Here is a 23,809-nt window from a genome sequence, read left to right on the forward strand (position 1 = left end):
AGAAGCCTTATTGAGGGCACAGGAATAAACCATCCCAATGTGCAGAAAGAATAGCAAATATGGCAGGCGACCAGCTTGGCTTAACAGAGAAATCTTCGGTGAGCTTAGACACAAAAAGGAAGCTTACAAGAAGTGGAAACTTGGACAGACAACTAGGGAGGAATATAAAAATCTTGCTCAAGCATGCAGGGGTGTAATCAGGAAGGCCAAAGCACAATTGGAATTGCAGCTTGCAAGGGATGTGAAGGGTAGCAAGAAGAGTTTCTACAAGTACGTTAGCAACAAGAAGAAGGTCAGTGAAAGTGTGGGACCCTTACTGAGTGGGGGAGGCAACCTAGTGACAGATGATGTGGAAAAAGCTGAAGTACTCAATGCTTTTTTTGCCTCTGTCTTCACAGACAAGGTGAGCTCCCAAACTGCTGCACTGGGCAGCACCGTATGGGGAGGAGGTGAGCAGCCCTCAGTGGTGAAAGAACAGGTTAAGGACTATTTAGAAAAGCTGGACATGCACAAGTCCATGGGGCTGGATGCAATGCATCTGAGGGTGCTGAGGGAGTTGGCTGATGTGATTACAGAGCCATTGGCCATTAACTTTGAAAACTCATGGCGATCGGGGGAGGTCCCGGGCAATTGGAAAAAGGCAAATATAGTGCCCATCTTTAAAAAAGGGAAGAAGGAGAATCCGCGGAACTACAGACCGGTCAGCCTCACCTCTGTCCCTGGAAAAATCATGGAACAGGTCCTCAAGGAATCCACTTTGAAGCATTTGGATGAGAGGAAGGTGATCAGGAATAGTCAACATGGATTCACCAAGGGCAAGTCATACCTGATCAACCTGATTGCCTTCTATGATGAGATAACTGGCTCTGTGGATATGGGGAAAGCGGTGGACGTGATATACCTTGACTTTAGCAAAGCTTTCGATACGGTCTCCCACAGTATTCTTGCCAGCAAGATAAAAAAAGTATGGATTGGATGAATGGACTATAAGGTGAATAGAAAGCTGGCTAGATCGTCGTGCTCAACGGGTAGTGATCCAGGGCTCAGTGTCTAGTTGGCAGCCGGTATCAAGCGGAGTGCTCCAGGGGTCGGTCCTAGGGCCGGTTTTGTTCAACATCTTCATTAATGATCTGGATGATGGGATGAATTACACCCTCTGCAAGTTTGCAGATGACACTAAACTGGGATGAGAGGTAGATATGCTGGAGGGTAGGGATAGGGTCCAGAGTGACCTAGACAAATTGGAGGATTGGGCTAAAAGAAATCTGATGAGGTTCAACAAGGACAAGAGACCTGCACTTAAGATGGAAGAATCCCATGCACTGCTACAGGCTGGGGACCGATTGGCTAAGCAGCAGTTCTGCAGAAAAGGATCTGGGGATTACAGTGGACAAGAAGCTGGATATACGTCAACAGTTTGTCCTTGTTGTAAGAAGGCTAACGGCATATTGGGCTGCATTAGTAGAAGCATTGCCAGCAGATCGAGGGAAGTCATTATTCCTCTCTATTTGGCGCTGGTGAGGCCACATCTGGAGTATTGCATCCAGTTTTGGGCCCCCCAGTACAGAAAGGATGTGGATAAATTGGAGAGTCCAGCGGAGGACAGCGAAAATGATCAGGGGGCTGGGGCACATGACACAAGGAGAGGCTGAGGGAACTGGGGTTATTTAGTCTGCAGAAGAGAAGAGTGAGGGGGGATTTGATAGCAGCCCTCAACTACCTGAAGGGGGGGGGGGTTCAAAGAGGATGGGGCTCAGCTGTTCTCAGTGGTGGCAGATGGCAGAACAAGCAGCAATGGTCTCAAGTTGCAGTGGGGGAGGTCTAGGTTGGATATTAGGAAACACTATTTCACTAGGAGGGTGGTGAAGCACTGGAACGGGTTACCTAGGGAGGTGGTGGAATCTCCATCCTTAGAGGGTTTTAAGGCCCGGCTTGCCAATGCCCTGGCTGGGATGATTTAGTTGGGGTTGGTCCTGCTTTGAGCAGGGGGTTGGACTAGATGACCTCCTGAGGTCTCTTCCAACCCTAATCTTCTATGATAAGCTGCTCAGCACTTTCTTCCTGGGATTTCTGCAGTACTGATCTTGTTGATTTATTTCCCCCCTCTATTTTATAGCTAGAAACCATCTCCCCCCTCCCCTATAATAATAATTGATTTTTTCTAAAGGCCAAGCTGGTTTCATATGGAAACCATGGAAGAAACATTGCCTTTTCCCTACTGGGTTATTCTGTATTTAATTATTTAATCAGCCCAGGGGTGAAAAGTGGGAACTGGAAAACATGAAGGATTGTTGGCTCCAAATTGTGCATGACTATAGCTTAGTCCCAGTCCTTCTGCCCCAATTCATTGCTTTTTTGGGGCACAAACCCTGCACAGAAGCACTATAAAATATATAAATCTATAGCACATTCTTACAACAATGGAGTGTCTCAAACTTAGCTCAAATAATCGCTGATTGTTAGATATACTACATGTTCTGTGGGTATTGTCAGTGTCCAATTCATATCATGGACGAGACTTTATAATCTGCTCTGCCAGAGGGTAGCTGCACTGCCCCAGGAGCAGACACAGAATGAATGGCATCTCAGAGTCACTCACAGTCCCCTTCCTGCTTCTGCCGTTGCTCCAGGGTGGGTAGCAATCTGCTCCTGGCAAAGAGTGTTATAAAATATAGACCAGTAACACCCTTCTTTCTGTTTCGCCTTTGCGCATCTCTCCTGACAGGTGCATTCTGTGCTTGCTACTCCTTGCCCATCTACACAGGGAGTGGATGGGAGTGGCATCCAAACAGAGGTTGTTATCTATGTCCCATGCTGCAATGTGGATAGCCCATGCAAGGCAGTAAGGGAATGCCCTGCACTCCTACAGGGTATCAGAAGGGCAAGTCTCAGTCCCTGGTATCTAGAATACTACTTAGAATTACTAAGATAATAAGTTCTCTGGGGCAAGTAGTGTCTTCTTGTTACATGTTTATACAATGCCTAGCACAGTGGGGCCATGACTGGGGCCCTCAGGTGCTACCATAACACAAATAAAGTATATTACTACTACTACAAAAATATAGATGGATTTATTTTCTTAAATAAGAATATCAGATTTATCATACCAAGAGAATATAATCAAGAATCTTTCACTGAATGCTATAATTTGTTTTTCATTCCTAAACACTAGACAAGTTCAACGAAGCAAGTTGAATCCAATTCTAATTGGATTTTTGTCTCTTATTAAATCAGAGTAGTGCAAGTTTGAGTTCAAATGCACGTGCCCTACATCTATTCAACTTAGCTTGCTAAAATACTGCCATATTTTAAAAATATCTGGAAATGGGGTCAGAGTAACCAACCAACTGTTAGGAAATCTGAAAGGCCTTCTGTAGTCACCTTAATGGAAATGATGCTCAGATCACTGTGAGAGATTTCTCCTGATGTTTCAGACTAACCAGTGCTATATTTAGAAAATTCTTTGACTGAATGGGAAGCTCCTGTGATCTGCTGAGCTCTTCCCAGGAAGTGCTGGGCTCCTATATGGTCTGATCAGCAAACTCAATAATCCCAGTCTTCTTCTCATGGAGATCAATTACTATTATTTAATATTTTCATTCCAGTGGCATTCACAATAGGCTAGTCCACACATGCAGGAAGATACAGTCAGTGGATAGGTCACTGGATTGGGATTCAAGAGACACAGATATGATACTGACTGACTGGGACAAATCACTTGCTATCTCTGCGTCCTTTGTCTGTCTCGGCTATTTAAGCTCTTTGGGGCAGGCCCTGTCTGTTATTCTGTGTTTGCGAGACCCATTTCAGTGGAGTAGAAAGGTTGGAAATAAGAATGGAGAGGCTCAGGGGTAGAACTAGAGAAGAGGAAGGCGAGGGATTGATTGCATAAGGCATGTTCACTGAGTGAAGTGGCGGAGGGAGGAGGTGGTAGAGGGACAGGTAGGTGGGTTACGGTGGGGTTGTTTCAGGATAGGGGAGAGAAAAGCATTCTTGAATTGTGAGGGAACAAGCCGAGAGAGAGAGAGAGATGAAGTAGATAGGAGGAGAATTATAGCTGTTGTGATTACTGGTCAGTAGATGTAGGACTTCACAATACAAGGCCCAACTCCATTTGAACTGGAGTCAAAGGCAAACCACCACTGATTTCAATGAGGGTAGGAAATGAAGGCTGGGGCTTATGCCAGTTTATAAACGTGTGACTCAAGGCTATTTCCCTCCCTTTGTGTTTGCTTGGAACTCCCATTGTTGTCGATGCAAATCAGGCATGAGGCTCGAAGGTGCCCTGCAAAGTCAAGGTTGATGACTTATTAAATGTCTGAGGGCCATAAACAACGTCTAACAGCCTTGTTTGAAATCATAGGTCAGTTGACCAGGGGACCTGATAGCTGATTGATGGCATGAATCCAATGTCCCAGATTACCGAAACCTCCACCGCGATTAGGGTGAATCGGCACCCGACTGAACTACCTTCTCCCTCCCAGAAGGGCCCCACCTGGTGAGGACTGAGGCATATTAGCAGGGTAGACTGAGCAAGCCTCCACTACCACTCCCAGTGCTGTGGATGATCAGAGGCCTTCTGTCTCCAGGGCTCTCAATCTGCCATCTTTCACGAACCCTAACACCCCCTATTAACAACGTTCTAAGAGAAGATGAAGAAGCATCGCCTAGATTCTGCGGTGACTGGGGCTCTATAAAGACCCAAAATGGATGAACAGATAGATAAGGAGCCAATCACAATACTGTATTTCTCCCCATTGACTTCTGTGGAGTTTATCGGCTACCTGCAGCTCGATGCCAGTGTGTGTGTATCGGGCCCATGATGACCAACCAGAGGTCATGTACAAAGGGTGCTTCATTGCTTTATCTTGAATATTTCAATTCAACCAAAATTAAAATATGGACCGAATACAGTTCCCCATTAACTAGAGTAGCTAGCCTGCAGTTCAGTGAGTCTTTTGACTGCTTGATCAGCTTTATTAATGGCTGTACCACATCTTGTCTGGACTAATTCCCAGGAACACTGGGCAAGCAACTGGCTGTTTTCTCACCTTTCGAAAGTGCCCCATTTTAGATGGTCACAAAAACCTATGGAGATGCCCTTGGTGTGTGAAGTATTGGCAGGTGGCTCAGGCATTTGCTTGTGTCGGGCTTTCCCATACCTCTATCTACAAAGGAAGGGAGGGTAAAGTATAAGTCCTTACCTCTTCAACAAGCTGCAGCATACGACGGGTGCTTTCAAGTGACTGGAAAAAAAAACGGGAGAAAAGCAAGTTAGATCTGGCAAATGCCGTTTCCGTCACTAGTGTGCAGGCGTGTATAAATGCCATGAATAGCCTCATACAGAAGTCTTTGAGTGCTTCTTTCCCCACCCTCTAATAGCCAGATTACAGCTATCCCAGTGTGGGAGTGCTAGGAGGGAAGACGGTGTTTCTCCAGGCACTCTGGCCTGGGAGGTAGCCGGAATTCTGCAGCTAGCACTCTCCAGCAGTAGCACTGCTGACAGTGATGAATGCTCCCAGAAGAGGCGTATAGCCCTAGCCTTGCCCTCCTTCTCCATCTAAAGGTGGGGCCTGGGCTCTGAGACCTTCCGCCCTTGCCAGGTTTCAAAGCCTGGGCTTCAGCCCAAGACCAAACGTCTACACTGCTAGTTTTAGCTCTGCAAGTCTGAGTCAGTTGACCCGGGCCCTGAGTCTCGGTCCTGCAGGTTTTTCTTTTCAGTGTAGACATACCCTTAGATCCTAACTCCGCCTTAACTCACTCAAGTATCGCTCCCATTTTTTCCACCACCAATACCCTGGCAGTTGAGATCAGCTGGAGCACTTGAGCTAACCGACCCTTGGGCAGATGGGTGGCGGGGCATTTTCAAGGAGGGACCCTTGATGCTGGGATTTTTTTTCGTATTCCTGAGCCTGTTGACCTACAAGATATGGTGCTAGACGTATGTTTCCCCAAGCGTCTGAAGAAGGTTTAGGCTGGAGTGGGTTAATGGGAGAGGGGCAGAGTTCTTAGTCCTGGTGGGGGGAGTGGATTTTGTTATTTCATTGCATTTTGATCAGTCTAAATAAATAAATACAGAAATAAGCAAGTGCAGAACTGGGCCCTAAGAGCCTAATCCAAAACCCACTGACATCAATGGCTCAACACTGGTCTAAGGCCACATCTATATGTACAGCGCTGCAGCAGCACCAATGCAGCGCGTCTGGTGAAGATGCTCCACGCCGATGTCAGCCTAATAAAACCACCTCCGGGAGTGGCAGAAGCTGTGTCGGTGGGAGAAGCTCTCTTGCCGAGATAGTGCTGCGCACAAGAACACTTACATCGGTTGTGCTGACATAGGCTGTGATGTAGACATAGCTTAACTCTGCTCCCTCTGAAGTTGGTGAGAGCTTTTCCGCTGACATCAGTGGGAGAAGAGATAGGTCAGCTTAAAGCACTTTGGAAACCTCACCCTTAATATTTTTGGGTTTCATTGAGTTCCCCTTCCCCCCAATCAATCTTTTTTCTCCTCCTCAGTAATATGGCAGATTCCACACTAAAGAGTTCAAGGTGGAAGTGCAAACCCTCAAGTTAAGAGCCATTCAGGTTAACGCCAATTCAGTATCTGCTCTTCCTCAAATTCATCCCCTGTGCAATGTGCTTGTGACATCCTCAACTCTCAGTTATGGGTCTTCCACATAGTCCTCTCCACTGGTTCCATTCACGCTTGGAACCACTGCTACACTATTATAAAAATCACTTCTGTGGTTTCCAATTAAAATTTCCTAGCTACCTGATTTGATAGTTTTTGCTTACACTTAGGCTTGGCAAATTAGATGAGCCTCCAGAGAAATTAAATGGCAACTTCTCTCCCTAAGATCATTTTATCTGATATTGATCCTAATATCAGAGACAAACTCATCCAAAGATGATCATTATGATGGGCAAAGACTCACACAGATAAACACACATCTGCCATGACTGGCCTCTAATGATATCTAATGGTCTAAATGACTCTTGGACAGATAGGGTGGGAGTTTGATACCCAGGCCCATGGTCCTTGTACCTATCTGCTCCAGAATCACCATGACTCATTTTTTATTCCAAGTTACCCCTTTCCTCTCCTTTCCACAGAGGTCTCAGCCCAAAATGTCTAAGAAAATGGACCTAATTCTGCTGTCACTGACACAGTGTAAATCCACAGTAATTCCATTGACTTCAGTGTATTGATACTAGTGTCGGTGACAGCAGAATTCGGTCCAGTCAAATTACACGAGTGTAAAGCAGAATCAGCTGCTGAAGCACTTTGCTACAGCTGTGCACATTTCTGGATGTAGCCTGTGGGCAGAAAAAAGAACCTCAAGTGTTTCCACCCTTCTCGTTTGCCATTGGTTTTACCTCATCCGCCAGCTGGTCAGCACGCCGCTGCATTTCTTCCAACTCATTGCGCATATCAAGTTCTTCTGCCATTTTAGCTGCGAGTGTGTTTGTCGAGGCTTCAAATCAAGGATTTGTGTTTGTTCTGCCCGTGAGCCTGCAAGACAGCAAATAGGGAACAAATACTGGGGTTAAACTTGCTGCCCTCTGCAGATTTGTGCTTAAATGTCAATCCCCTCAAATGCTTTTATATTAGTGCTCTCGCCAGCAATCTTTCATCAGGGCTGGTGAGTCTTACAAACAGAAGAGTGCTCGTGGATTGTTCAAGGTGATGTTCTATTCCTGGGCTATTAGTCACTCTCTTGTATAGGAGCACGGATGGATCCTCACTGCATTCCCTACAGAGAAATTAATTCATTTGTATTTTCTACCTAGCACACTTCAACTGCCGTTAAGCACCAAACACTTATAAAATGCAGAATCAGAAGGGATGACTTGTAACTAGACATGGGCTCGAACTGCATTCAAACTTCTCAGAAGTTGAAAGGGTTCAGCTCTAGGGTTTTGCCTCATACTTGTTTGCAAATAAGGGCAAGTCTACACCACAGTGCTACATTGGCGCAGCGATGAAGACGGTGAAGATGCGCTATGCCGACGGGAGAGAGCTCTCCAGTCAGCATAATTACTCCACCTCGGTGAGAAGCGGAAGCCATGTTGGCGGAAGAGTGTCTCCCACCAACATAGTGCCGGTGTGGACAGCATGAAACTTGCAAGGCTTATTGGGGGAGGGGGGACTTTTTCACACCCAGAAGTGAAGTAAGTTATATCGACTTAGGCTGTAGTGTAGACCTGCCCTAGGTATATTTGCCTTTACTTGCCTTTTTGGACAGGGAAGGAGTATATGACAGAGAGCCAGATCCTTAGGTAAGCTGTAAATCTGTGTCATGCCACAGTAGCTTGCAGATAATGGAGCCGGGCTGATTTTCACCAGGTGAGGATTTGGCTCAGAAATCTGAGCCATTCAAAATTACACTGGATACATTTTAAAAAGCCTGGCAGGGGGTTGTACTATATCACCCAGCTGGGTTTTTCTGTCATTGCTTCTAGTGGGGCCAGATTCTGATCTTGATGACTCTTGTCAGAGTCTGATCTTGGTTACTCTTGGGACAGCTCAGTGGTTTGAGCATTGGCCTGCTAAACCTAGAGTTATGAGTTCAATCCTTGAGGGGGCCACTTAGGGATCTGGGGCAAAATCAGTACTTGGTCCTGCTAGTGAAGGCAGGGGGCTGGACTCAATGACCTTTCAAGGTCCCTTCCAGTTCTAGGAGATAGGATATCTCCATATATTATAATTTATTGTCTAAATCCAGAGTAAATCCATTGAACTCACCTGTACCTGAGATCAGATTCCCTTCCGTTCAATCTAGTTTAGGAAGGTATTAGCTTTTATTATAAACCAAAAGACACAACCTGGCTTCTATTGCTGACTTGAGAAGGAAAGGTGGGGCCTCCTACTACCTCTCAAGTCTGTAGAACATCATCACTATTTTATTTTTCTGCCTGATTCAAGCATGACACATTGAAAATTAGTGCTCAGCGAGGGTTTATTGCTCAGAGGAAGCACTAATCCAGCTGGAAGGAAAGGCAGAGGGCTGCAAATAACTGCCATGAAGCACTGGCCATTTTACTCAATTACATAATATCATAAGGATGGCCATACTGGGTCAGACCAATAGTCCATCTAGACCAGTATCCAATGGCCAGTGCCCGATGCTTCAGAAGAAGTGAACAGAACAGGGCAATTTATTGAGTGATCCATCCCGTCATCCAGTCCCAGCTTCCAGCAATCAAAAGTTTAGGGACCCCCAGAACATAAGGTTGCATCCCTGACCATCTTGGCTAATAGCCATTGGTGGACCTATTCTCCAGGAACTTATCTAATTCTTTTTTGAACTCCATTATTCTTTTGGTCTGCACAACATCCCCTGGCAATGAGTGCCATAAGTTGACTGTGCATTGTGTGACAAAGTATATCCTTGTGTTTGTTTTAAGCCTGCTGCCTATTAGTTTCATTGGGTGAACCCTAGTTCTTGTGTTATGTGAAGGGGTAAATAACACTTCCTTATTCACTTTCTCCATACCATTCATGATTTTATAGACCTCTATCCGTATCTCCCCTCAGTCGTCTCTTTTCTAAACTGAATAATCCCAGTCTTTTTAATCTCTCCTCATATGGAAGCTGTTTCATGCCCCTAATCTTTTTTGTTGCCCGTCTCTGTACTTTTTCCAATTCCAATATATCTTTTTTTGAGATTTGGCGACCATATCTGCACACAGTATTCAAGATGTGGGTGTACCATGGATTTATATAGTGGCATTATGCTATTATCTGTTTTATTATCTATCCCTTTCCTAATGGTTCCTAACATTCTGTTTGCTTTTTTGACTGCTGGTGCACACGGAGTGGATGTTTTCAGAGAACTATCCACGATGACTCCAAGATCTCTTTCTTGAGTGCAGCTGCACTGATGTAGCGCTTGAGTGTAGACTTGCCCGTAGTATTTAGACTTCTTGCATTTGTATACAAGCATTATAAAATTTGTCAATATTTAGTTGTCTGCTTTCATGTGATGTAACTGAATGGGACTCTTGTTTGACTGTTTCTTTTCTGTTCCTACCTGTACTTTATCAACTTCTATCTTCTCCTATTTACTTGGATATAGAGTATCCCCTTTAATAAATCCTCTCTGATAGGAGGTGTCTGTCCAAACCGTGTCCCCCTCCGCACCTGTCGGCTTTCCCCCAGCCCTTAGTTTAAAAACTTCTCTACCACCTTTTTAATTTTACATGCCAGCAATGTGGTTCTGTTTAAGTGGAGCCCATTCTTCCTGTATAGGCTCCTCCCTTCTTAAAAGGTTCCTAGTTACTAGTAAACGTAAATCGCTCCTCTGAACACAATCATCTCATCCACGCATTGATCTCTCTAACTGACCCTGCGCATCGAGAATTTCAGAGAATGCTACCATGGAGGTCCTGGACTTTAATCTCTTATGTAGCAGCCTAAATTTGGCCTACAAACCTCTCTCCTACCACCTTTCCCTATGTCATTGGTACCTACATGTACCATGACCGCTGGCTCCTCCCTAGCACGACACATAAGTCTGTCTAGATGTCTCAAGAGATCTGCAACCTTCGCACCTGGCAGGCAATTCACCATGCGGTTCTCCCGGTCATCGCAAACACAGCTATGTTTCTAATGATCGAATCCACCATTACTATTACCTGTCTCTTCCTATAACAGGGGTTCCCTCCCCCCAGAGGGGTATCCATGACATCTGGAAGGAGGTTTCCAACTATGGGATTGTTTCCCTCCACTGCAGCTTGATGTTCTCCTTCCCTGAGTCTTTCGTCCTCCTCAACACCACAGAGGCTGTCAGACTGGGGCGGAGGGGAACCGATCTACCATGTCCCAGAAAGTTTCATCTATGTACCTCTCTGTCTCTCTTTGGTCCTCCAGTTCAGTCACTCTGGTCTCAAGGGCCTGTACTCAGTCTCTGAGAGCCATGAGTTGCTTTTACTGAAAGCACACATATGCCATGTGCCTGCAAGGCAGGAAATCCTACACATTGCATTCAGCGCAATAATCTGGATAGCCCCAACTCTGCTGCTGGACTTCTGTCTGCATTGTTTTTACTCTTGCAGGGCTTGTTTGTTCTTTATGTGTGTGTTTTTTTTGGGAGGGGGGAGGGAGGAGTTGTTATTGGCCTAAGTTTAGAGACTGTTTATTAGGTGTGTCCAGCTCTCATGGTCCCTCGCAAAACTCCCCTGTTCACTGGCTCCTCTAGTTGCTTACAAGCTGGCTTTTCCAACCCTGTTCTCCCGAGTTAGCCCCACCCCCTTGTCAAGGGATCCAGGATCAAAGGACTGAAGGCTGGAGCCTGGTTAGGAAGGCTCCGGTAGGCTCAGCATACAGCAAGCAGCCCACACTCTAAACTTCAATCAAGCAGGCACATGGCAAGCAACAAGCACACAGCAACAGACCACAAACTCACCCCAAAGGTCAGACCTTCACACCTTCACCTGCAGAACTCCCTGGCCAAACCCCCGTTTGCTGTTCCTCTCCTTACAACGGCAAGGCAGGACAGAGCAGCTCCTTTCAGTAAACTGTCAAGCAAGAACCACCTTGGGGACCAATTTTTGCCCTGGCTTTACACCCTATGCCTCTCAAATGGAAAAGATGAGTCAGGGCAGCCTTTGGTCCTAAGAGTTTGACAGTCAATAAATGATAGCATCTGTCTATAAAAACTAGCCATTATGTATTTAAGATGGGCTCAGTCCTCGCTCAGACAATACTCTCACTGAAGCCAATAGGGGTACAGACTAAGGATGGCAGGAGTGGGCCATAAGGCCCCAGATCACAGCGTCTGCAAACAGGGGTGCTCCAGGGAGCACAGGAGTGAATGGGAGGCTCACCCCCTTCCCAGGCCATGAGCCTGTGCTAGAAATGCACCTTTTAAGCTGCTGAGGAGAGGAAATGTTCCTGCTTGATTCACAGAGTCATGGATAGGTCCCCCAGTGCAAACTCCTCCAAGCTCACACAGACTGAGCCCCTGCAGTGCACATGGGGGCACAGAAGCCTCCCCTGGGGGGCTCCCTGCCTGCTGCCCTCCACTCAGAAGAAGCACACCATTTCCTCTGCACTGAGTGGAGAGGGCCAGCATTTGCTTCATCTATAGGGGACAACAGCCAGGCAGGTGTACGAATTAGCATTGGGTGGAAGGAGCTCTGCACAACAATAGCAGTGCCCCATGGAGAGCAACACTGGTGTTTGCTTTGCTAACACATGTCAATTAATTAAAGCCGAACAAAAGGCCATTGGCTAGATGCTGACACAACTGTTGGCTCCCATTTCAGCAGAACGCAACAAACCAACCACCCAAAACTGCCTAAGTAGCAATCAGCCAATATATGGCAGTGAGTTAAACTCTGGTTTGGATTAAACGTCCTTTCATATTAATCTATCTAGTCCTTCCCCCGCCCTCCCGCTTCTTTCCCAGCGACTCTTCTGCAATGGGACGACCTTTCCTCTGCATAAATCAGCTTCCGCTGAGCCAGGAGCCATAGGTTTCCAGGGATCAGAAGGCCAAGGATATTTGCTGCTGAATTAAGCTCTATCTGCTTACGAATATGTAAGAAAATCAGACAGCTGCTTACGTATCCTCTGCAGCTTCTACAAAGGATTGTTGTTATATAATGGGGGAAATGTATGACCTTCATGCTTGTACATTAGCTATGCTCTCACTTGAGGCTGTCTTGCTTTCTTTTCATCCTAAGGCAGGAAGAAATCCATCTCAAAGAGGAGACTGAAAAGCCAGCCCCCAAGCAACTGGCACAGCGTTCTGTTTACATCAGTCTCAAACAGTGAACACATCGCAACATCCCTGTCTGAGGGAGACTAACATCCTGTGATGGGTCACATAAAATGTAGACGTTTCCAATATATCCCGGAGTAGCGGCTGGGTGGGCAGTGCCACCTGGTGTTTTGGATGGTTGGGCAATTCACACCAGCATTAAGGCTCGACTGCAAGAAATTCATCCGTGGGCCCAGCTGATGCAAATGCCTGGCTTAATGGCATGGTGAATATTCAGTTTGACAGCAGACATTTTTGGGATGCTCGCTGTCAGCAGTAAACAGGTTTCACCAAAAAAAATAGGGAGCACTCTAGGGATTAGGAGCTCCATGGCAGAGACACATCAAGGATCCTTCTGCTTCCAAAGAAGACCTCTGTGAGAGTGACTAAAGCAATCCTGTGTTCTTGTAGGGGCCAATCCAGCCCCAGCCCACACAGGTTCTCCTGGAGGCAGAACCACTGTGATTCCACTGCACTGGATTTGGATGGGCTGTGTGCCTAGAGTGAAGTGCCCTGAGGAGTCATTCCCTGAACAGCCATGTGCAGGGATTATATGGGAGTGAGGAAGACAGGCAAGTGGTCAGAGGAAGTTGAAGTATCCTCCATAAAACATCTGCTCTGTAGCCCAAGTGGAGGACTCCTTGTCTATGTCTACACTACCGCGATAAATCGACCTACGCTACACAACTCCAGCTACGTGAATAACGTAGCTGGGGTCGACGTACCTTAGGTCGAGTTACCGCAGGGTCTACACCGCAGGGGGTCAACATGAGAAAATCTCCCATCAACTTACCTTACTCTTCTTGTCGGGGGTAGAGTACAGGGGTCGACTGGAGAGTGATCTGCAGTCGATTTGGCGGGTCTTTACTAGACCCACTAAATCGACCGCCGGTGGCTCGATCTCAGAGCGTTGATCCCAGCTGTAGTGTAGACCTGCCCCTTGACTCCTTCCTCACCATGTACCTAGGGCACAGCTCACTGTTTGGCTTGGCACTAAAGCTGGTCAGAGAATGGAACTTCCATTCCACGGGAAATTCCAACATGTCAAAATTTGGTTTTGTCCCAAATCAGAACAAGCCGCCAAAATTCTGAAATTTTCCATGGAATGAACATTCCAATTCAGGACCATTGAATTTGTTGTGTTTTGAAACGGCGAACACATCATATGGAAACGCTGTAATATAATGTAAAATATTAAATGCTATAGATATTCAATATATACGAATATAAAATATTAATTTTAATACTGTATTATATGATGTAAAAAAGTCTAAATGAAGCAAAATGACAGTCAAAATGAAATGTTTCAGCATTACAGGAATGAAATGAGAAAGTTAGAATGATTCATTTTTACTCTTCCCATAGACAGTTTCATTGAAATCAAGGTTCCTGCTAAATATTTAGATTGTGATGAAACTGAATTTTCTAGTGGAAAACTGTTCCGTCAAAAATTTCCCAACAAGCTCTACTTGACACCAAAGATCTGACCTAAAGCCACTGAAGTCAATGGGCCATGAGATCAGGCCCAAACACCTGTATAACAATCAGGGGTACAAAGGCCAGAAAGTGTTTCTGGGATTTTCAGTGCCACAAGGGGCTTGGAATAGGGTTTCTCTACCTGGTCTGTTGGCCCTAGTAATGACCTGAACATGGACTGGAAGCTTCTCTCTCCATTGTGTGGGGGTCTCAGTATGGATCGATGCAATAGGGGAACTTGGGGAAGAACCAATTCTCACTTACAGCCCCTCATTATTTTTTCTGCCTGATTTACTCAGCTGCTATACAGCTGTGTAAAATTCTTTACAAACTTGGGGCCAGGTCCTCAGTTGGTGTAAGCTGGCTTGGTTCTGTGCCTGGTGAGAAAAAGGTGGGGCCTTGGTATGTCATGGTCCTGGCGCTCCACTCCTCCCATTTTAGTTTATTTACACAGATGTTTTAGAGTCTCTTAGTAGAACTGTATCCTACTCCTTCTCCCCCCTGACCCCATCAGCCTTAGTTCCATTGATTTCAGGGGAGCTATGCCAATGTACATTAGCTGACTATCTGCCCCACGGTTTGTTTCAGCATTTTCAAATACCTCACCCTGTCGGAGCAAGAAGCTAGGTAATGCAGGGAGAGCCTTCCCTCCTGAGTAAGGGCACTACACCCTCAATGCATATTACTTTCGAGACATATACTGTTCTTTACAGCTCTTTGTGGCTTGTCTCCAGCTGGCTTGCTGCCAACCAGCTTTGGCGAATCGTTATCCCATGACATTGTGAACATCAGTGGGCTCTTGTGCTTTTTCAGTGGCGGGCACTGGATCTCAGAGCTTTGCTTACTCTAGGATTCCTCCTCTAGAATTTCTCATCATTGCTAACAGTGTTAGCTCTGGGGGGAGCACTAGTGGAGACAAGGAGCTGGGAATTCTAGCACCATGTTGTCTATACCGGCTCTTAAGTGACCCAGTGCTTAAAATACTCGCAGCTGCCTGCATCTTGGTCTACACTAGCATTGGTGGAGTTGCAAGAGTGAATTTTAAGGAGGGAAAAGGTTAATTTAGACACAGCCTAGGAAGGGATATGATTTGAACGTTCATATGAGTGGGTGAAGAAGAAACTAGAATCTGCTCTCTACCTATTTGGTGTAAGGGGATAAGGGATGGTCTAGGTAATACTTAGTCCTGTCTCAGCATGGGGGGACTGGACTAGATGACCTATCAAGATCCCTTCCAGTGCTACATTGCTATGATTGGCATTGTGTTCCTAGCATGGGAGATGCTAGATAAATAAGATGATGCAATGCTAATATGGGACCAGTTTTAAACCTCTGAGCATACCCAGTGTAAACTAGGTGGTAAATGAAGCCTGAACAGATTGATGTTGAGCTGAGTTCTTGGGCAATTAATAAAAATATAATGATACTGTTTATGAATCACCATAATTTCTAAACATTGCACAGGTAAATTAGTTCTCCAGTAGACATCTCTCCCCCCAACCTGGCTCTTGATTACAACACTTAATGATCACGAATGAGCAGTAAGTTTGGACGGTGATGAGAAGTCGAAAGATATGGAGCCCTTGGGACTTACCCTTAGAATTATAGTTTCTGATTAATAAATCCCACCGTGTTTACATTTAGGGATAGATTCATCCCATTTTACATCAGCCTAGAAAATGTCAGAGGTTATAACTGCAGAGGTGTTTTGTTGCAAATGATTAAACTTGACAGGTTGATTGAAACTGGTTTTTTGTTGTAAAGCACTTAGAATGGAGTGAGAAACACCACAAAGCCCTCTTACAGACAAGCCATTTTACATCATGTTTTAGTCATAAACACGAGTGCCCTACTGCGGTGCTGATTCAACTTCATTTATAGAAAACCATGCCCAGTAATCAATACAGGTTACTCATAGGCACACAATATGGTACGTAATTTGTCTAGATGCAGGCTGAAATTGTATCTTGATTATCACTTCAAAAGTTTTTTTCTCTTACTTAATTGGCCTCTCAGAGTTGGTAAGACAACTCCCACCTGTTCATGTTCTCTGTATGTGTGTATATATATCTCCTCAATATATGTTCCATTCTATGCATCCGAAGAAGTGGGCTGTAGCCCACGAAAGCTTATGCTCAAATAAATTTGTTAGTCTCTAAGGTGCCACAAGTACTCCTGTTCTTTTTGCGGATACAGACTAACACGGCTGCTACTCTGAAAGCTGAAATTGTGTAGATTTTGCAGCTGATACTGGTTACTGCCCATATCTTTGCAATAATCTTCCTTAAGCACGGGGGATAGTATACATTGGGGATGGGATTCTTTAGTTAGATACCCAACGCCCATTGAAATTCAAAGAGAGTCAGGTGCTTATCCCAGTTTAAGCTAAAATAAACACTGATGCCACGTAAAATCCCTTCAGCTTCATTAGACATTGCAGATTTGATTTATGGAAGCAATTATTCTCCTACAATTTAGATTAATATTTTGCCCCTGATACCAGATGCTGTATTTCCGATACAGAAGAACAGTAGGAAACTGAGGGTTAAAGAGAAAGTAGTGAAGAAACTGACTGAGGCGAACACATTGTCTACTTCAGTTTGAACGCTGCATTTATTATATTACAGGTAAAGTTCAGATGCAATATAGAATCAGGTAGTTATAATGTTTTATCTATGTGGAGTTATTCTGAAGCTCTAAGTGAACCGTCATATATCCCTGAAGAGGGAGAAATACAATCGGTGACCTTTAAAAGGAAATATTTACTTTACTGGGATGTAAACTCTTCAACACAATAAATATAGGAAAATGAAAATGCAGCAATTTACCATGGCAAAGTCAACACTGCAATAAAGCAACTGTTTCTTTTCAAGCACTCTCACTGCATTAAAGTGCAGATCTATTTTTCCCCCTGGATATTCATAGCTAGAGGATGACTGCATTGGCATATTCTACACAAAGAACATATATATATATATAAAAGAGGAGACTGCGGCCTGGTCTACACTAACCCCCAAATTCGAACTAAGGTACGCAACTTCAGCTACGTGAATAACGTAGCTGAAGTCGACATACCTTAGTTCGATCTTACCGCGGTTCAGACGCGGTCCACACGCGGCAGGCAGGCTCCCCGTCGACTCCGCGGTACTCCTCTCGCCGAGCTGGAGTACTGCAGTTGACGGCGAGCGCTTCCGGGATCGATTTATCGCGTCCAGACCAGACGCGATAAATCGAACCCGGAAGTTCGATTGCCAGCTGTCGAACTACCGCGGTAGTGTAGACCTGGCCTTAGGTATATAACAATAACAATTCTTTATATAGAGACTTTTCTTCTGTAGAGTTGGAAGAGCCTTGCAAAGGTGGGCAAGCATTATTATCCCTATTTTACAGAGGGGAAAACTGAAGGACAAAGAGATTGATTGACTTGTCCAAAGTTACAGAGCAAGCCAATGGAGAAGCCCAGAATAGAATCGCCACAAAAATAGGGTTCGAACCAGAGCGCTCACATTCCTCTGTCCCAGCCAGCTCCCATTGCTACCCTCTCAAATGTCACTAGAAAAGCATCGGGGTCGTCAGCGGGCCCCATTTTACACAGGGCTCCGGTTCCCGTTCCCCGTACTGGGACTCACCAGAAGTAACTGCTGCACTTGTGCTTGCTCCCTGATAAATTCCTCCAAGCTCCTCTCTTGTGCTGCTTGCTGGGCTAGCAGGGATTCTCTCTCCAGCTGGTGTGTGTGTGGGGGGGGGAATCCTATAGAATATCAGGGTTGGAAGGGACCTCAGGAGGTCATCTAGTCCAACCCCCTGCTCAAAGCAGGACCAATCCCCAGACAGATTTTTACCCCAGTTCCCTAAATGGCCCCCTCAAGGACTGAACTCACAACCCTGGGTTTAGCAGGCCAATGCTCAAACCACTGAGCTACGGTTGGAAAGATTGCATGCTCTGTTGCAGCTCCTTCTGCCAGCCCACCAACTGCTGCAGAGTCGGCTCCATCATCTGGGCACCCAGTACTCTCTGAGGCCTCCCCCGTGTGTCTCTCAATTGCCACCACCAGGGCAGTCCAGCTGCCGGACAAGCCTCAGCATGCCATGGGGCATGCTTGACAAAGCCCTGACTGGGAAGATTTAGTTGGGGATTGGTCCTGCTTTGAGCAGGGGGTTGGACTAGATGACCTCCTGAGGTCCCTTCCAACCCTGATATTCTATGATTCTATGATTCCTGCCATCTCCCCACAGAAATTGCACAGACTCCTATGGTTGTACCTTCAACATATCCTTTTATTTTAAATTCCCTCCTCCATTTCCACAACAACCTCCGTGCAACAGTCTATTTACAGCACCAACGGTGCTTTTTGGCCCTCTCCCCCAGTACCTGAGGGGAACAGATGTCTCCCTTCCATGAGGCCTCTGTGTTTCTGGGCGTAACTAGCCCTAAACCCCTCTCTCCCCTTTTGGGACTTCCTGACTGCCTCTTTATCTGCCTTGGGCTGATGGGCCAATTGGCTCCTTATCCCATTCAGCCAGCCAGCCTGGTTGTCTAATGACCTCCATCAGCTTTCTCCAGGGGAACTGATTAACATCTGAGTGATCAGAGTGCTGGCGCACCCGTTCGCTCCCTGCACTCAGTCACAGAGGGTGACATACAGGCTGATTGAAGAATACCAGATAAGAAAGAGAAACTGTAGAGAAGTGAAACTATAAAGCAGAGGGATCTTTTCCTCTCCCACTCTGGTGCTGAGTTATGTGTCTGCAGTTTAGTCCCCGCATAGCTGCACATGAGGGGTTTCTATCCTTGGAACAAGGCCGCTGTAAGTTGTTTCACAGGAGCCCCATCTGTGGGGGTTGCTCCAGTGACATGTGGAATTAGCACATCCACCTACCTGCTATGCAATTATTGTCTCCTCTTCAGCTAGCGCTGCCCACTTTTGGAGCTCTGCTGGCTGGCAGGTGGGGAATGCTTTGTACCACTGCCATCCCTCTCAAGGCAGACTTTCTACTGTGAGTGCTGGGTTATACTACAGACGCCGGCATAAACTTGGGGCTAAAATCTAGCCCAGAGACTGTCCACCAACCCCTTGCAAAGAAAGACTGTTTTGAGACTTCAGGAATATGAAGCTGTGGGGAAAAGTCCTTTGGACTCCAGTAGCTCCACACGCTACTGAGAATGAGCATTCCCCAACCCCCCTTTTCTTATGTCCAGGAGACCCCATTGAGTCAAGGAAGAATAATGCTACTGCATCAGGCTTCACCTTGTAAACCTGTCATTCATTGTCCTCAGCGCTCTGCCCATCTGAATTCCAGCTCAGATAGTGTCTTGAGAACCTTATGCCTGAAAACAGATGCCATGAAAACACGTGCTATTAAATCCAGTGGGGTGCTCTTGTAATTCTCCCCCACAGTTTATAATTCTTCACCAGGTTTTAATGTCTGTCTACTTGTAGGTGGCCTAGTGGTAGTGCACTCGGTTTCCAATCTCTCACCTCCCAACAGGAAGGGCCTTTAGTCCAGATCCTATCCCTTGTATGTGACTTATCCTTGCCTCAGAGTTTTCAACATCCCTTACTAGAGATTTATGCCCTCCCGCAACAAGGGCAGTTGGTAGGGGAGTCAGGCCTTCCCACTCCATTGAGCTCCAACCCAGGGCCCTGTGAGACACAACAGTGTGCCCCAGAGCTGCCTCCCTGGGTCACTTCCTCCCATCCATCTCCCCCAAAGTCTCCCAGTCCAATATAAGATAACAAAAGGAAAGAAAAAACAGTTACACCTTCACCCCCAAATGGTTTCAGCCTCACAGGGAGGCTTTTTCGGTGTCCTTGTTCAGGAGCCCTCAGGGTAGGTAGATAGGTCGGTCGGTCTTCTCCCCTGCTCTGAGCTGAGTGGCTTCCTTTTAAGCTTCCTCTCCAGCTGGAGCATGCTTTGCAAGCCTGGAGGGGCAGAGCTACCTGGGCCCCATTTTGTCCTTTAACCCCTTTGGGCCCAGTGTGGGCTTTGTACACCCCATCACGCTACTCTAGCACTATCCATTTGGTTTATAGAGTGCTTATAGCAGTTAATATTGCCTCTACCGAACCCATTGACCAGATAGGCCCTTAATGTGTTTTAACTGCTCTAAAAGCACTTTTAAAAACTATCCAGACTGTTCTGTAATGAAAAATCCTATCTAAAGATTTATGCTTTCGCTATGAAGCATTATTAACAGACAGGCTGTTTAGATATTATATTTAAATAGATATAATATGTGAATTCAAGATTTTCAGTAAAAATTGTGTTATGTAAAAACTGTGCCATGCTCATTGCCTGGATTGTCTAGGATCCTGCAGTTTTTTAGGGAAATTGGTATTATCCAGCAATTCCAAAGAAAGTGGGTTTGCCACGGATACATTTCTGCTTAATTCAAAGCTGCAGCATCTACATTTTTGCAAATTTGTGCTAATGTAAACACTTGGGACCCAGTCTGGATCTGCACAGGTCAACAAAGTATGTGACTAATTAATCTCCGTCTGCCTTAGAAAATAGTAAAGAGGAACAACCACTACGAGGAAAGCCTCGAAAATCATATTAGAAAAGATTGGAAGAATGATCTCGCAGACAGGAATTCAGGAGACCTGGCTGTAATTCCCAGTTTGGCCACAATCTTCCTGTGTGGCCTTGAGCAAGTCACTCGATCTCTTTGTGCCTCAGTACCCCCTCTGTACCATGGGGATAATAATACTCCTTTTCTCTCATCCTTCATCTGTCCTGTCTATTTATCTGGCAAGCGCCTTGGCTCAGGGTCGATCTCTGCCTACGTGTAAGCACTGCACCTAGCACAAGGTGGGCCTAATCTCAGTTGAGGCATCTAGATGTTACAGTAATAGACATTTTAAATAATAGCAGGGGTGTGATATGACCCCATGCTGCACCTTTCCCCCAGTTACTGCCAGAGGAGCACAAGGGAGCGCAAATCTAACTGGAAAGAGCACTCTTCCTTCAAAGGCCAAAACAAAGATGTTTGTTGAAGCATAAATAGATGGAATCATGAGGCCATACCCAATATGTTGGCAAAATAAATTCAAAACGAATTTTCCTACGATTGGTGTCTATGCAGTTTTTGTGCAGTTAACGCTATAACTATATCAAAATGGATAAAGTTAAAGTGGTCCAACCCTAGTGTAGACATACTCATACTGGTATAAATGTACTTCTATTGGTATAGCTTATTCTCATACAGGTATGCGCCTTTGTACTGGTATAACTGCATCCACAGTAGAGGGTTGTACCACTTTAACTATCTGATATAGTTATACAAATAATGTGTAGCCCTCTGTGAAAATGTAGCACCAAATATTGTGGCAAGAGTTCCCCCAAAATCTAAGGGAAAGAACAACATGATACCTACAAAAAATTGACAATAGTTAGGCTGCTGTGGTGCCGCGACCACTTCTCTATCATGCTGATGTTTTCTTATATTTCCCTGACTGTCTGTATCCATCTGTGACTCTTGTGTTACACTTAGATGGTAAGCACTTTTGAGCATAGACCGTCTTTTGGTTCCATGTTTGTACAGCTCCTAGCACAATGAGGTCCTGATCCATGACTAGGGCTCCTAGGTGCTATGGTAACACAAATAATATATAACAACAACAAATACTTCCCCACACCGAAAGAGAGACTTCTTATATCGGGTTCTGCAGGGAGCAAGACAGAGGGGAAAGGGATGTCATTGGCACTGGAAGTCTCCAAAATCATGAAGCTGCTGCAGCCTGTAGTGGAGTTAGACCTGTCCGGGGTTCTTTGGAGCTAAATATAATAGATGATATGCCATGATCACTCAGTATTATCTCAGACTGAAACCCGATGTGAAGCTGAGATATGCAAGGCATAAGAAGGATCATCACCTACCCCAGATCACTATTTTATAAATGCGTGGTTGCAGTGGAGTATGCAAGTACTGTTGACACAAATGCTCTTAGCTCCTGGGACCTGCAGATAGAGGGGCCAATGAGTAACACATCCCACGGCTTTTCCCCCCAGGCACTGAAATAGGATAGAAGTGACAGCTGAAAAAAAGTTGCTTTTGACATCTCGGAGCTTAACAATAGGACCTAAAATGTACGCCCAGAGCCATGTCCCCCACATGACAAAGCAATTCATTGTTGTTCTGCCAGTGGGCTGACAACACTGTGTTTTATAAGGATTAAACAACAGCGCAGGTGGGTGATGTGCTGCAATTCACACACTAGTTTTCTTTAGCTGGCTTCTATACGGAAGACAAGAAAGCGGAGGGCAGCCATTTTGTCATTCTTTCACCTCAAAGAATTGATTTGCTTTCTGTACATTTTTCTGTTAATCAAAACCTTTTGAAAATAAACCTTTCAACATTTTACCTCTTCACAGCCTCTTCTCACAACTATTTACCCACTCATTTTTTTCTGACAGCAACAAAACAATATCACAAATGAAACATGGGCTGTAAATGACAGACTTACTACAGTGGTGGAAGGTAAACAAAAGAACCACCACAGGGTGTGAGGCATTCAAATGGTCATAGATGCAGTTTATTTCCAGAGAGTGGATGATCAAAGAAAATGTCTTGACCCTTCCTTCCAATGAACAAAGTTTGTTTGCTTTCTTTACCCAGAATTTAACCTGGAAGCAAATGGAATTTCCTCAGCTAGAGGATGAGATTTTCAAAAGTGCCTTAAGTGATGTAGAAATATAAGTCCCCTTGACGTATGGGATTTGTGTTCCTAAATCACATAGGCGCTTTTGAAAATCCCTACCCCTCATTGCTAGAGCAAACAAAAAGAAACATGTCTGGCCCCAGGAAGACTCTTTCTCTCCTTTTGATTATATTTCCTCTAGGAGAAGTCACGGCTTATTCACACTTCTACTGCTGAGTCACTAAACCTTGTTAAAAGAGAGCACTAGTAACAAGGGATAAAATCCATTCCACATTGAAGTCACTGGGCGTTCAAGTCTGGAAGTCACTGGAGAGATTAATAAAACTGGGACTTTTCAGCTTGGAAAAGAGACGACTAAGGGGGGACATGACTGAGGTCTATAAAATCATGATGGGTGTGGAGAAAGTAAAGAAGGTAGTATTATTTACTCCTTCTCATAACACAAGAACTAGGGGTCACCAAATGAAATTAATAAACAGCAGGTTTAAAACAAACAAAAGGAAGTATTTATTCACACAACGCACAATCAACCTGTGGAACTCCTTGCCAGAGGATGTTGTGAAGGCCAAGACTATAACAGGGTTCAAAAAAGAACTAGATAAGTTCATGGAGGATAGGTCCATCAATGGCTATTAGCCAGGATGGGCAGGGATGGTGTCCCTAGCCTCTGTTTGCCAGAAGCTGGGAATGGGTGACAGGGAATGGATCACTTGATGATTACCTGTTCTGTTCCTTCCCTCTTGGGCACCTGGCATTGGCCACTGTCAGAAGACAGGATACTGGGCTAGATGGACCTTTGTTCTGACCCAGTATGGTCATTCTTATGTTCTTATGATGTCAAGGGGCAAGGATTTCCCCCTAGTTGTTGGATGGCAACATTCTAGTGGCAATATACGCAGGACA

General features: G+C 45.3%; 1 protein-coding gene across 2 annotated transcripts in view; it reads right to left on the reverse strand.

The window, feature by feature from the left end:
- SNAP25 (synaptosome associated protein 25) overlaps positions 1-7,449 on the reverse strand; it is a 40,382-nt gene extending 32,933 nt beyond the window's left edge. For both annotated transcript variants that reach the window (XM_065401623.1, XM_065401624.1), the window contains exons 1-2: positions 7,378-7,449; positions 5,205-5,246 (exon numbers count right to left, since the gene is read on the reverse strand). In XM_065401623.1, the coding sequence (XP_065257695.1) occupies positions 5,205-5,246; positions 7,378-7,449 (114 nt within the window). The remainder of the gene's footprint in view (positions 1-5,204; positions 5,247-7,377) is intronic.
- Between the last annotated feature and the right edge of the window lie 16,360 nt (positions 7,450-23,809).

Source organism: Emys orbicularis, chromosome 3 (genome assembly GCF_028017835.1).
Source record: "Emys orbicularis isolate rEmyOrb1 chromosome 3, rEmyOrb1.hap1, whole genome shotgun sequence".
Taxonomy (NCBI): Eukaryota; Metazoa; Chordata; order Testudines; family Emydidae; genus Emys; species Emys orbicularis.